General features: G+C 45.0%; 1 protein-coding gene across 3 annotated transcripts in view; it reads right to left on the reverse strand.

Annotated features, from left to right (window-relative positions):
- Window positions 1-5496: 5496 nt before the first annotated feature.
- The window catches only part of LOC138838848 (fasciculation and elongation protein zeta-1), a 51016-nt gene continuing 44262 nt past the window's right edge, over window positions 5497-12250 (reverse strand). For all 3 annotated transcript variants that reach the window (XM_070038244.1, XM_070038245.1, XM_070038242.1), the window contains exons 9-10: window positions 7321-7386; window positions 5497-5878 (exon numbers count right to left, since the gene is read on the reverse strand). In XM_070038244.1, coding sequence (XP_069894345.1) covers window positions 5862-5878; window positions 7321-7386 — 83 coding nt within the window. In that variant the 3' untranslated portion in view covers window positions 5497-5861. The remainder of the gene's footprint in view (window positions 5879-7320; window positions 7387-12250) is intronic.

Consider the following 12250-nt stretch of genomic DNA (forward strand, 5'->3'; position numbering starts at 1 on the left):
AAAAGAAAAAAGACAGAAGTGGTGCTGTGGCTCAAGTGGTAGAGTGCTAGCCTTGAGCTGAAGAGCAGAGGGACAGTGCCCAGGCCCAGAGTTCAGGCCCCACGACCGGACCCCCCCCCAAAAAAAAGAAAAATAATTGGCTTAATGTGTAGTACAGCTAGGATTTGAATCCAAGGCCTAAACCCATGCTCCCTAAACCTTGGATCCACTAGGGCTAGCCTTCAGGGTCAAGAGAAGAGACTTTTCTCTGGAGTCCTGGGAGGGGCCTGCCCCCATTCATCTGCCTCATTGGTCCTCCACTAATGTCCAGAGCTGAGACACCAGCTGAGCCCACTTCCCTCGCAGCGGGACCCCTCCCCTTAGAGAATCGATCCAACACTCGTCATCAGAACTTCAGAAATTGCTCTGTGTACTTTGCAGAAAGCTCTACTCCAGGAGGGATCTGGAAGTCAGTCAGCTACAGGCTAGGCTGGAGGAGAAGACCAGGGCCTATCAGCTACACCATTGCTGATGGTTTAGAGACTTGCCTGTGTTAGCAACTACTGAATCTAAATGATATGTCAGTGATGACAGCTTTCCAGCCATACCTGGTTTTTCTGTGTATGTTGCCACCCCACCCACCCACCCCACATCCCCTAGAGTTTGGAGATCGAGGCCAAGAGCTTAGGGTTTTAGTCTTGGCTACTGGGATGGAGGACAAAACTAGGTTGGATGATGAGGGAGGTGACAAGGGCCGGGGAACTAATCTCCGAGAGATGACGCAGGATGAGTGAGCAGACCATAAAGCAGAGGGAGGTGGTGTCCAATGAAAGCAGAGGGCAGACCTGGGGCTCTGGGGAATCGTCAGACCCAGCAACACTGGTAGGGGGGAAAAAAAATCTCAAGATTCTCTTCAAGGAAGAGAGAGGGTGAGGGACTACTCTGAACTTGAATCCAGACCCCTGGTTTCCCATTAACTTCTTCATTGAGTCTACTCTGTGATTCATTTTCCTGGGGCAGGTTGGGAGTGGGAGAGCTCTGGACATAGGAGAAGAGAGAGAGAGAGAGAGAGAGAGAGAGGGAGGGAGAGAGAGAGTGTGAGAGGGAGGGAGAGAGAGAGAGGGAGAGAGAGAGGGAGAGAGAGAGAGAGAGAGAGAGAGAGAGAGAGAGAGAGAGAGAGAGAGAGAGAGAGAGAGAGAGAACATGCAAGCTAGATGTGCAAGTGTCCCTGGGGTTTTTTTCAGACAAAGCTATTATCAAAATGCCAACCAGCTCCTGCCTGGCCAATTTGCATATACCATGCTGTGCTGTTTGAAGCAAGATGAATATGCATGAGGGCCTGGGGTGGGGGGGAGAGAATGGTGCAAGGCTCTAGGCCAAGGTGGCTCATTGTTCTTTGAGAAGAAAGGCATTAAGAAGCAAACTACCTTTCAGGTCAGCAGAGTGGCCTGTGCTTGCTTCCCTTCTTAATGAAAGGAGAGCAAACCACTGGCTCCAACAGAAATCCAAATGACCATCCTCACATCCTCAAAAGAAATAATCAGGCACCATGAAGAATGGGAGCATCTCTGGCCCATGAGTAGCATGTAATTACTCCCCTCTCCACGCATACTAATCACAGAGGCCGGCTAGGTGTGGAATCACCGCTCCTGGCTTCTGGGATCCTTGCTGCCTCTCCCCAGTTTTTGCTTCTGCTTCAGGGAAAGCTGGCCCCCTGAGGTGGCCCCTACAATGCTCTTGCCCTCCATGTGGAGAAAATGCCTTGGACAAGGCCAGTTCCCAAAGAATGGACTTGGCCAAGTGCATGAAGATGGTGATAGTTCATTCTAAAACAACTGGTTCAATGGTAATCCCACGCCCCTAGCACGTGGAAGGCCTCGTCAATCCTTAGCTCCAAACATAAAAAATAAAACAAAAGAAGACAATAGATCATGCCTGGGTTTTGGTTTTTGTTTTTGTTTTATTTTTCAGTCATGGGGCTTGAACTCTGGGCCTGGGTGCTGTCCCTCAGCTCTTCAACTCAAGGCTAGCACTCTACCACTCCAGCCACAGTGCCACTGAGTGGTTAATTGGAGATAAGAGTCTCATGGACGTTCCTGCCTGGGTTGGCTTTGAACCTCGATCCTCAGATCTTAGCCTCCTGAGTAGCTAGGATTACAGGCGTGAGCCACTGGTGCTTGGCGATCGTGCCTGTTTGTTGGTGATAGTCTTCATCCAGTCTTCTCTGGCCAATGAAGAGAGTCATACTCTAGATGTTATTCCAATATGTATGACGAGAGGTCAGTGTGTGTATGTGTGTGTGTGTGTGTGTCACACACACACACACACACACACACACACACACACACACGTGCGCTGGTACTGAAGCTTGAACTCAGGGCCTTGAACTTTTCCTTCAGTTTTTTCTACTCATCACTGGTATTCTACCACTTGAACCATACCTCCATGTCTGTTCTTTGTTTTGTTTGTTTGTTTGTTTTTACAGGCTAATTGGAGATAAGAGTGTCAGGAATGTGTCAGCCCAGGCTGGCTCCAAACTATGATTCTTAAATCTCAGCCTCCTGAATAGCTAAGATTATGAGTATAAGCTAGTTGAATTAATTTTAAAAATCAATTTGTCCAAACTTAGGTATAGAGACGCTACAAAACCTTTCCTTTGCAGTTTTCTTTCTGGCAGACCAATTTGTGTCCCATTCTGAAAAAGCTGGGAAAGGACAGAGACCCTGGAGTTATTCCATTTGGAAAACAGCCTGCCCCTGTAATCACAAGTTATAACTCAGGAGAAATAAAGGCACCACACGGGAATTTTCTTCCGTGGACTTGACCAGACTAAGTTAAACAAAATCCTTTCTTTCTTTCTTTCTTTCTTTCTTTCTTTCTTTCTTTCTTTCTTTCTTTCTTTCTTTCTTTCTTTCTTTCTTTCTTTCTTTTTCTTTCTGTCAGTCATGGGGCTTGAACTCAGGGCCAGGCTAGTGCTCTACCACTTGGAGCCACACAGTTCCACTTCCTGTTTTTGGTTGTTAATTGGAGATAAGAATCTCAAGACTTTCCTGCTTGGGCTGATTTCGAACCATGGTCTCAGCCTCCTGAGTAGCTAGGATTACAGATGTGAGCCACAAGGGCCTGGCAACAACACCGTTAATAAGTAAGAAAGCACTTCAGTTAAAGGACCTACTAGCCATCTGGCCTCTGATCTTCTTAAGAGTGTTCCCTGAGGCTTTCCTCTGTTCCTCAGTGAGTGAGTGTGACCATCCTAGAATGTACTTGAGTTTTGTAATCAACTTTAACCAGACCCTCAACTATCCACATTCACCACTGGGATGAGTATTACGGAATGGTAAGGGGAAAGCTTGGTGTACCTGTAATCAGATGATCCCTGTTTCCTTTGCTTTCATCCCAAGTTAGAGCTACAGCAACTCTGCAACCTTAGAGCAGAGCCTTCTAAGACCTGATGCAAAGACTAGCTGCAGGGAGGCTTGTTGAGTGTGCATGCTGTCCTGCTAAGTCTAGGGGCCCACCTGAGATTTTGCATTCAAACAAGCAAGTAGGTGTGGACATTGCTGCTGGACATCACACCTTGAGTAGCGCCGATGGAGGGAAGGACAATGCAAAATCACGAGGTGTGGGTTGCACATTCCCTCTAGACTCCTGATGTGGACAAAAGGCGAAAGGGAAGAGGGGCCCTGCTCTCCCCCCTTCCTGCTCACCTCCTCCTCCTGGACTAAGTATGTCCCTGACACTTCAGATTTATTTTTAAACTACCGGCAGCTTTGATTAGCTTGTCTCTGCCGCTGTAGACACCTGCTGGCAGGATAAATTGGGGGAAAGGAGTGGCTGACCCAGATCTGACAAATCCAAGGCAGAGGGAAAAGCTCTTGGGGATTCGTTGCTTCCTCTTTGCTGACACTGATGAAAAATCGACAGCTGACACGTGTGACACTTGCCGGTGTGACCTCACACCACCGCGACCCCTCCCCCTTCAGCCCCAGTGCCCCAGAGGAGCAGAACTGAGCTCAGCCCTTTTGTGTCAAAGGATGAATAGTGATGTCACTTGGTTGACCCTGTGGATTTGTTTGGGGACCTCAGCATCCAGCAGAGGCCAGGAAGTTAGAGGCAGAGAACCTAGGATGTCATCTTATTGTCACCTGTGTCATGTCTTCTACTGTCACTCGGTGGCCTTCTCTGAACACTACGCTATTGCACGTAGCGTGCTCAGTTAAAGCAAACACCATACTCCTAAGCATCAGCGGATATCTAATTGGATAAGAGACCTGCCAGTCTCTCTCTACCACTTCCTATGCAGCCTCAGACCAGCACAGGGCCATCTCTGCTTCTTCTCATTATATTGTTTTCTCTCTTGGCTTTCTCACTCATGGCTGGTGCTCTACTATTTGAACCTTGCCCCCAGTCTAGCATTTTGCTGTTTGATTGAAGATAGAGTCTTGTGGACTTTTCTGCCTGGGCTGGCTTCAAACCATGATCCTCCAGGTCTCAGGCTTCTAAGTAACTAGGAGTACAGGCACGAACCATCAGCTCATTTTGATACATCTCTCTGTGTCTTTTGATTCCTTCTATGGGAAAAATTCTAATACCAGTAACTACTCATGGTATTTGATGGCCATGATGAGACACCGTGTAAAAAGAGATGAGACCTGGGCTAGGAATGTGGCTCAGTGGTAGAGTGCTTGCCTAGCATGCATGAAGCCCTGGGTTTGATTCCTCGGTACCACATACACAGAAAAAGCCAGAAATGGCACTGTAGCCCAAGTCGTAGAGTGCTAGCCTTGAGCAAAAGAAGCTCAGGGACAGTGCCCAGGCTTTGGGGCTGGCAAGAGAGAGAGAGAGAGAGAGAGAGAGAGAGAGAGAGAGAGAGAGAGAGAGAGAGAGAGAGAGAGAGAGCAATGGTGGTCTTGTAACAATGGACCCAAACTGGGTTTTGTTTTAGGAGCGGAAGTAAGGAAATTGGCCAGGTTAACATCTTTCAAACCAGAACACAGGAACCAACAGAATTTGGAATGTAACGAAGCAGAGAAGCATCTGCAATATGCTAGTGTGTGGAGACCGGCAGCTGCCAGCTGTCAGTGCCAGAAACTACATGTAGGAGTTCGCATTACTATAACATTAGGGCAGCAGGAAAGGCAGGAAGGACATGTAAAGTTCCAGGGCCCTGTTCCCAGGGGTCACTGCGCACAGAGAAAGCAAAGTAGTGTCCCAGCACAGGAACGAAGCCATCTTGGGCGAGTTCAACAGAGCCCTGGTTCCTCAAAGCCTTCAGGAACCAACCTGCCTATTCCCACACGAGGCACTGCATCTGTCTGGCTTCTCCATGGCATTCCCTTTAATATGGCCAAGCAGTAAGAACCTAGGAGCCTGCATATGGCCTTCCACATACATAGCCCTACCACCCGCCATGACCCACCAAGGGTAGGGCCATAGGAGAGCACGTGAAAGCAGTCACGTGTGTTTTCTCTACAGAGTGTGAAGCAGAGGGCCGACAGATGCCAGACTCCAAAGCAATGAAGAATATTAATTAAATGAAGGTTTATTTCAAAATTAGTCTTAAGAGTATAAGCTGTTTTGGTTTTTGTTTTTGAGGGCCGGAGCCAGACTACAGAATGAGCGGTGAGGACACCAGCCTTCCCGGACACAGCTGGAGAAGAGGCAGCGAGCATCACCGGCCCTGCGCCCTGATCATGCATCCAATGATTACTAGCACTAGAAGCCGACAGCAAAGGACCCCGCCCGCGATTGCTCGTGTTTAATCCAAGTTAAGCTATACATGTTTAAATACATATCGGAGGTTACGTGATGTCATGCAATCCCTGTGATGGAATGACTCTTGCTCAGTGACCTCCTGCAGCCAGGCTGCTCCAAAGGCAAAGTTAGGTAGGACAGAGCACTGAAACGAGAAGAGGAAGAGGTCACAGGTCACATAGTCACAGGGCAGCTCCTGAGCAGAGAACAATCTCCCAGGATTGGGCAGTAGTTGAAGTCCTGTATCATCGTTCTACCAAGAGCAGGAAGAGACAATGACAGCTCTCTTTCTGCTGTGACGTCATGATTAAGCATATAGTCTCTAGGAACCACCTGCCTGGGTCTAAATCCAGGATCCTGTCCAGGCTCTGGTGACTCACTCTGTCATCCTAGCTATTCAGCAGGCTGAGATCTGAGGATCAAGGTTCAAAAGTAGCCTGGGAAGGAAAGTCTATAAAACTTTTTTTTAAATCTCTAATTAACCACCAGTAAAGCCAGAAATGGAGCTGTGGCTCAAATGAGAGTGCCAGCTTTGAGCAAAAAAAAGCTAAAGGACAGCACCTAGGTTCTGAGTTCAAGTTCCAATACCAACACACACACACACACACACACACACACACACACACACACACACACACACCTTGATCCTCCTCTCACAAGCTCTGTAACTTAGGAAAATGCTCTTACCTAGCCACACTGTTTCTTCTTTCATGAAACAAAATGTACCAATGTCTACCCTACAGGGTTTCTGAGAGACATAGAACGTGATCATTTTAGTGGATTGACAAGGGTAAAAAGCTAGCCCTCAGACCATCAAAGTTATACATACCATTCTATAAGCCTCCTCAGAAAAATTTACCATTCATTTTAGAAACCTTTGGGTCACACATTCCTCCCCAAAATTTAACTACTAGACTATAAGATTAATCTTTCTGGCTCTTACAGAAAGAAGCTCAGGGTTTTATTTATGTTCCACCAATCTGAAACTATACAAAGTGTGTGTGTGCACCGAGAGCAAAAACAAATCCAACAATGGATTTAGACCATGAATGATCTTCTATGTCTACTGACATCTGAAAAGAAAGAGAAGCAGAGAGTATGTGTCTCGGGATGGATGTCTAGAACCACACATAACAGTGATTATCAGAAGATATAAGGCTAGGACTAGCTCAGTGGTAGAACACTTGCCTAGCATGCTTGATGCTCTGGGTTTAATTAACCCCCAGCACTGTAAAAATAATAAAACAAAACAAAAGGTCTAAGGCTGAAGCTGCTCAGACCTCTCATTCTAGAGCCTAGAGGAAATAAATAAACATATTAAAGTATAACATGGAGATGAATTTAGAAAAAAAAATCCAAAATGAGGAAATTCTACAGGACAAATCTTCTAATTTCCCCAACAAACATATTTCTAGGAATAAGTGATGGAACCATTTTTGCAGGGGTTCTAGCAGCACCCACTACCATGAAGGCCCCTCAGTGTTCACCTAGGGCCCTGCTGGGTCTGTCTACATAGATGCCTGCTAGGCCTTCAGAGCAGGCTCCGTAGCTCATCACTTCTGTTCAGGAGGTGACTGCGGCTCTTACCTTTTAAAATGTAGTCCGTTAGCAAAGTAGGCACCTTCTCATTATCCTCCTTCATGGCGAAAAGAACTGGGGGGGGGGGAGAGAGAGAGAGAGAGAGAGAGAGAGAGAGAGAGAGAGAGAGAGAGAGAGAGAGAGAGAGAGAGAGAGAGAGAGAGAGAAGCAGAGACATCATCAAGGATACAAAGTTGCTTCCAGAGCCAAACATGCCCTCCACCACTCCCACCCCCACCCAACTGGGAAATTACTCATTTGACCTCTAGAATCTGTTTCAAGAACAGCCAGGATTGTCTCTGGGAAAGCAGCCTGACTGATGACTTCCATAATTTCCATACCATCCACTAAGTATATATCTTTAATAATTGTAAGAATAAAGCAATTGTTCAAAAAAAGAATCAGTTGCTAGGCGCCAGTGGCTCATGCCTGTAATCCTAGCTACTCAAGAGGCTAAGATCTGAGGATCATGGTTCAAAGCCAGCCCAGGCAGAAAAGTCTATGAGACTTTTATCTTCAATCAACCACAGAAAACCAGAAGTGGCGCTGTGGCTCAAGTGGAAGAGTGCTAGCCTTGATCTGAAGAGCTCAGGGACAGTGCCCAAGCCCAGAGTTCAAGCCCCACAACCAACCAAACCAAACCAAACCAAACAAATCAGCTTTTCAATATAGTTGATCTAAATATTAATAAAAACTGACAGGTATAGAGGGTGTTAAGGGAGAATGATAAAGAAGGTGAGACTATGATAAAATGTAGATGTGTATGGGAATATCACAGTGAACCATGCTTTTGTACAACTAATACACTAATAAAAAAATTGTCACACTACTGAATCACCTGTAATAATGAGGTTTTTTTTTGTTTTTTTGGGGGGTCCAGTCGTGGGGCCTGAACTCTGGGCTTGGGCGCTATCCCTCAGCTCTTCAGCTCAAGGCTAGCGCTCTACCACTTGAGCCACAGCGCCACTTCTGGCTTTTTTCTTTTTGCTTATGTGGTGCTGAGGAATCGAACCCAGGGCCTCATGCATGCAAGGCAAGCACTCTACCACTGAGCTACCTTCCCAGCCCCTGTAATAGTGTTTTAAAGACATTCTTTTCACATAAACAATCATCTTCTTTTCCAATTTGATGGTAGCAAATAACAAGTTAAATACTTTTTTTCTGTTTTGTGTCCATTAGACAGCTGGAGTTTGTGAAGATTTATGGATTCTCTCTGGAGTTCACAGACATGCCATTTACACATGAATCAAACAACAGGGAAGCTTTTGACTCTTAAAGGCTTTTTCAAGAGGCTTTTTATAGCCGAGCTCAGGTAGCTCACACCTGTAATCCTAGCTACTCAGGAGGCTGAGAGCTGAGGACCATGGTTCAAAGCCAGCCCAGGCAAGAAAGGCTGTGAACTCTTATCTCCAATAAACCACCAGAAGACTGGAAGTGGGCTGTGGCTCAAGTGGCAGACTGCTAGCTTTGAGCTGAAGGGGGAAGGGAAGGAAGGGAAGGGAAGGGAAGGCAGGAAGGCAGGAAGGCAGGAAGGCAGGAAGGAAGGAAAGAAGGAAGGGAAAAGAAAAGGAGAAAGATTGTATGCACAAAATGTCCTTATCAATGAAGAAGAACATTGCAAAACACATATAAATGTTACAAGAAATAGATACATGTAGAATAATGAAGTAAATAGAAATGCGCAGAATAAACAGAAGAGTGTAGAGAACAGTACATGTGCTTATCTCTGAGTGTGAGACCACAGGGTGTATTCTCCCTGTGACTTCTTTCTCTGCTGTCTGACTCTTCTCAATGAGGAAAGAAAAAGGATCAGCTAGAGTCAGGAAACAACCATGACAACAGTAGGTTTCCAAGTCCATTTCCATGTCCTTGAACTCTACTGATCAGCTTCCCTGATTTCAAGGCAGGGCAATGAAACCTGAAGCCACAAATCAGGAGTGGGCAAGGAACAGAGTTCACTGATGGGCCTGACTCATTGACTAGGTTCAGAAAAAGAAAGCTCAAAACCATACTATTGCTCTTTTTATTTCTTCTATATTTTTTAGAAAAATGTTCACTTCAACTCAACTGGGAGCTGAGGGTCCTTGTTTCTTTTTTTTTCTGTATTTCTAGACATGCAGGAGATTTGCAATGGAACCTCAGACACTAAATGCCACCCAGAAGACTGCAGTAAAAGAGCAATAATGACATCCAGCCAATATGGTTCTAGGTTTTCCTCCAAATTCCAAATTTTATCTGAGTTACCCAGTCAAAGGAGCTTTACAAATGCATTTTTGTCTGCTGCCCTTAATTGAAGGACATAGGGGAGACAGAGGAGACATTGTCCATGTAAGAATCTACCAAAAAAAAGCTCTTATAATCTATAAGAGAATTGGTATTCAGAGAAGAGAGAAGTTGGAAATCTTTCTTTTAAGAGGTATAAAATATTGGAATGTGATATATCCATTTAATAAAAGAGACAGCCATAAAAACATTAACAAAATGTCAACTGGTGGGACTTAAATACGAAATTTTATAGCTGGTTTAATTATGACTATCTAGAAAAGATAGAAAATATTATGGGTAACACACTAAACTAGTTTGGATCTGAAATGTCTTCCTGAAGGTCCAGGTATTGAAGGCTTGGTTCCCCAGTGCAGAAATGTTGAGAGGCAAGGCTTTGTTTGAGGAAGTGATTGGCTCATGACGGCTCTGACCTCACCAAATGGACCAGCCCATTGATGAGTTCATAATGTGATGAGCTTTTTGAGAGGTGATGGAAATTTAGGAGGTAAGAACTAGTTGAGGGTAGAGTTATTGAAGGCATGCTCCAGATAGATAGATAGATGGATAGATAGATAGATAGTAGATAGATAGATAGATAGATAGATAGATAGATAGATAGATAGATAGATAGATAGATAGACAGACAGATAGATAGATAGACAGACAATCTCTATCTATCTCCCTCTCCACCCCTTTTCTCTCTGCTTCCTGACCACTCTGCTGCTTCATGGCGATGATGCTCTCACCTCACTGCAGGCCCAGAAACAAGTCAAGAAACCATGGACTAAAACTTCTAAAACTATGGGCCAAAATAAACCATTGGTTTTCTCAGTGTATAAGACTAACATAATTATTATCGAGTAATTATGTTCACTTTCCACATATCAAAAGTAGTCTAATGATGGATATATTAGGTGGAATTACTAAAAGAACTTCAAAAAATGTAAACAAACCTACTTACTGTGGTTTCTTAACCACAATGAAAAGAAAATGTCACGCAATTCTTGGATGGGCAGCTACAATAAACAACTAGTTATTCTCTGCTTTAAGACTTCACATCTGGGGCTGGGAATGTGGCTTAGTGGTAGAGTGCTTTCCTAGCATTCATGAAGCCCTGGGCTCGATTCCTCAGTACCACATAAACAGAAAAAGTCAGAAGGGCTACTGTAGCTCATGTGGTAGAGTACTAGCCCTGAACAAAAGAAGCTCAGGGACAGTACCCAGGCCCTGAGTTCAAGCCATACAAGATACACACACATACACACACACACACACACACACACACACACACATATTTAAACGATGTTAGGACTTGAACTCAAGGCCTATCTCCTGTGAGGCAAATACTCCATCATTGAGCTGCATCCCTAGTGCTACAAATACATTTCTGTCTGTTCCCTTTAAGAAAAAAAATCTTAGTGCATATTTATGCAAATGCAGGAGTTTAAAAATGAGTTAAAAGCAAGTCAATGTTTTGAATTTAAAATTCCCGATTCTCAAGGACACAGTATCTGTGGATACAAAGAGAATTTCCATTTGCCACAGTCTCCTACTCTCATTCTCCAAATTGATTTTTTTTTTTTACTGGAGATATTGGTCACTTTTAGCCCAGGGTCCAGGAAGTATGTCTTCCTCTCCCTTCCTCTGGTGTGTCCGTACCCGCCTCCCCCCCCACACACACTGGCCCATTCACTCCAAGGCAGCCATCAGTCTGCATGCATAGTTGCCAGGGAAATGTGACTTCTTTCACATCTCTGAGCCTGTCATCACATTGTCTCCTAGGATTTTTCTCTTCCTAAGAGAGCCAAGCTGACACCAAGTGCCCTGGTCCCTTGGGAGATATAGTCTGATGTGTGTTTGTGTGTGTGTGTGTGTGTGCACGCGTGTGTGTATACACACACATATATATACACATACATCGATATACATATATGTACAGACATGCATAGATATGTATATATATAAATATAGACAAAGAGATTTTGCCTACAAAACTCATTATAACTGTTCCCCCCCCCCCATAGCTCAGAATGTTATTATACTATAAGACAATAGAGCCAAAGCAGAGGAGAGGAAGCAATCAATTCCTGGAAGGAAAAATGGACTTTATTCTTCCCCATCAGCCTTACTCCTTACTTTGCCCAAGAAACCTTGCTTCTTGTGGGTTGGGAAGGTGGCTCAGTAGTAGAGTGCTTGCCTTGCATGCTCAAGGCCCTGGGTTCGATTCCTTAGCACCACATAAGCAAAAAGAAAAAAGCCAGAAGTGGCGCTGTGGCTCAAGTGGTAGAGTGCTAGCCTTGAGCTGAAGAGCTGAGGGACAGCGCCCAAGCCCAGAGTTTAGGCCCCATGACCGGACCCAAAAAAAAAAAAAAAAAAAAAAGAAAGAAAGAAACCTTGCTTCTTAAATGTGCAATCACAGATGGGCACTGGTGCCTCAGGCCTGAAATCCTAGCTAAGATCTGAGGACAGGATCACAAGTAAAAGTCAGCCTGGGCAGAAAGACTGTGAGACTCTAATCTCCAATTAACCACCAAAAAGCCAGAAGTAGAGCTGTGGTTTAAATGATAGAGTGCTAGTCTTGAGCAAAAAAAGCTGAGGGACAGCACCCAGGCCCTGAGTTCAAACCCAGAACAGGCTCGCGCGTGCACGCACACACACACACACACACACACAC

Source organism: Dipodomys merriami, unplaced genomic scaffold (genome assembly GCF_024711535.1).
Source record: "Dipodomys merriami isolate MVZ:Mamm:240054 unplaced genomic scaffold, mDipMer1.0.p SCAF_29, whole genome shotgun sequence".
Classification (NCBI taxonomy): domain Eukaryota; kingdom Metazoa; phylum Chordata; class Mammalia; order Rodentia; family Heteromyidae; genus Dipodomys; species Dipodomys merriami.